We start from the raw sequence: 1,471 nt of genomic DNA, 5'->3' as shown, positions 1-1,471 counted from the left end.
TCCCGCGGCGCGGCAAACTCGGTCGGCGTCGCGCTGTTGGCGTGCGTGGACCGCTGCAGCGAGATCCACGTCGACGGCGACGCGTCACGGTCCGCGCCCACAATGTTGCCATAGTCGTAGCGCGGGTTCATGCTCGGCTGGAGGCCGGCGCCAAAGGCCGGTCGCGGCGCGCCGTGGTTCATCTGGTCCTGGGTCGACGTGACGTACATGGCCGACGAGAGGCCCTTCGCCTGCCTGGGCACGCCCGGCCGGTGCGACTCCTCGACAAAGTTGCCCACGAGCGTACCGCACTCGTACGACCGCTTCCCGCCCCGGAGGATGTTGGAGCCGCCGCCACTGTGCCGGTTGATGCTCATCGCGAGTGGTTTTGTGTGGGACCTCACAAGCTATTTTCAGCGCCGAGGTGATTCGCGTCAACCGGCAGCCTTCTCCAGCAGTAGCGATACTGACGCAGGACCTTCTTCGTGCACGGTCCTCCTCCATGGTCCTCCTCCTCCGCCTGTCACTACTACGTGGCAAAGCGACGTGGCAAGCTAGCAAGGGACGGTGTCGTCGAGCGTACTTAATCGAATGGTTTCATTTTAAACAATTTACCATACTCTTATGAAGATATTCTTTTTCAATACGCATCGTCGTATCAACATTTAAGTGAAGGGTCCAAGCGCCTGTTTTTGTAGTCGAATACTTTAGTGAATAGCCTTCACTAAAGTAACGCGGGGTTGCCGCCACGTAGCGCACTTTGCACTTATCGACTTGAAGCCTAAGAACCATGTTGAACGTGTCGCTGCCGCAAGCCATCTTCCTCCCGCCGCTGCTCATCGTCCTCGCGTCCATCTCGCTCGTGACCTTCCAGAACCTCTTCTCGACGCTCACGGCCTGTACGCTGCTGCTGCTGCGACGGCGAAGAGAACGCTGACGCTGCCTCGTAGATGCGACCAAGTATTCGTCCAACGACATCATCAAGACCATCAAGCCCGGTGCGCAGGAGCCTACGTGCAGCAATCCGTGTCTTATGAAGCGCATTAGGCCTCGTCCAGGTCAAGAACTTTCTCGAGCACGTCCTCGGGAAGGCGTCGGCCTTCAAGTTCAACCTCCAGCACGTGCTGCTCATGGTCATTGTGTTTGTGCTCATCGCCATCTTCAACGAGCTTGCGCAAGCGAATGCGCTCAAGGAGAAGGAGCTCAAGCTTCTGCGCGCGGCCAACAAGAAGACCGCCGACGACGAGGCCAAGAAGACCAAGTAATGTAGAGCGCCGCCTTTCTGCGTATTCTGGCACCTCGTGGTGGTATACGACTTGGGTTGCAGCACTTCAAAAAGAGCTCGTTGGCGCGCGACCGCTGCAGCTTCCCGGACGTCGTCGTGGGAATCGTCTTGGAGCAGCACGGCGTTGGCGCAAGGCAGGCCGTCTCGACGCATGGCGCAATAGACGCGCAGGCGATCGTTGCATAGCAATGCCATGTACAGTAGTGC

The 1,471-nt window shown here is 58.6% G+C and overlaps 2 protein-coding genes across 2 annotated transcripts; one reads left to right on the top strand and one right to left on the bottom strand.

Moving 5' to 3' along the window:
* Positions 1-18: 18 nt before the first annotated feature.
* Positions 19-356, bottom strand: SPRG_17816 (hypothetical protein; the record flags this gene model as incomplete). The annotated part of the gene is made up of 1 exon (XM_012357222.1): positions 19-356. A coding segment is annotated over one exon (338 nt), but the record flags the coding sequence as incomplete, so codon positions are not given.
* Positions 357-769: 413 nt separating this feature from the next.
* On the top strand, positions 770-1,244 carry SPRG_17815 (hypothetical protein; the record flags this gene model as incomplete). The annotated part of the gene is made up of 3 exons (XM_012357221.1): positions 770-878; positions 930-977; positions 1,027-1,244. The coding sequence occupies 3 exons, from the start codon at positions 770-772 to the stop codon at positions 1,242-1,244; spliced, it is 375 nt and encodes a 124-aa protein (XP_012212611.1).
* Positions 1,245-1,471: the final 227 nt, after the last annotated feature.

Source organism: Saprolegnia parasitica (genome assembly GCF_000151545.1).
Source record: "Saprolegnia parasitica CBS 223.65 unplaced genomic scaffold supercont2.794, whole genome shotgun sequence".
Classification (NCBI taxonomy): Eukaryota; Oomycota; class Saprolegniomycetes; order Saprolegniales; family Saprolegniaceae; genus Saprolegnia; species Saprolegnia parasitica.
This window is presented reverse-complemented; position numbering and strand designations above follow the sequence as displayed.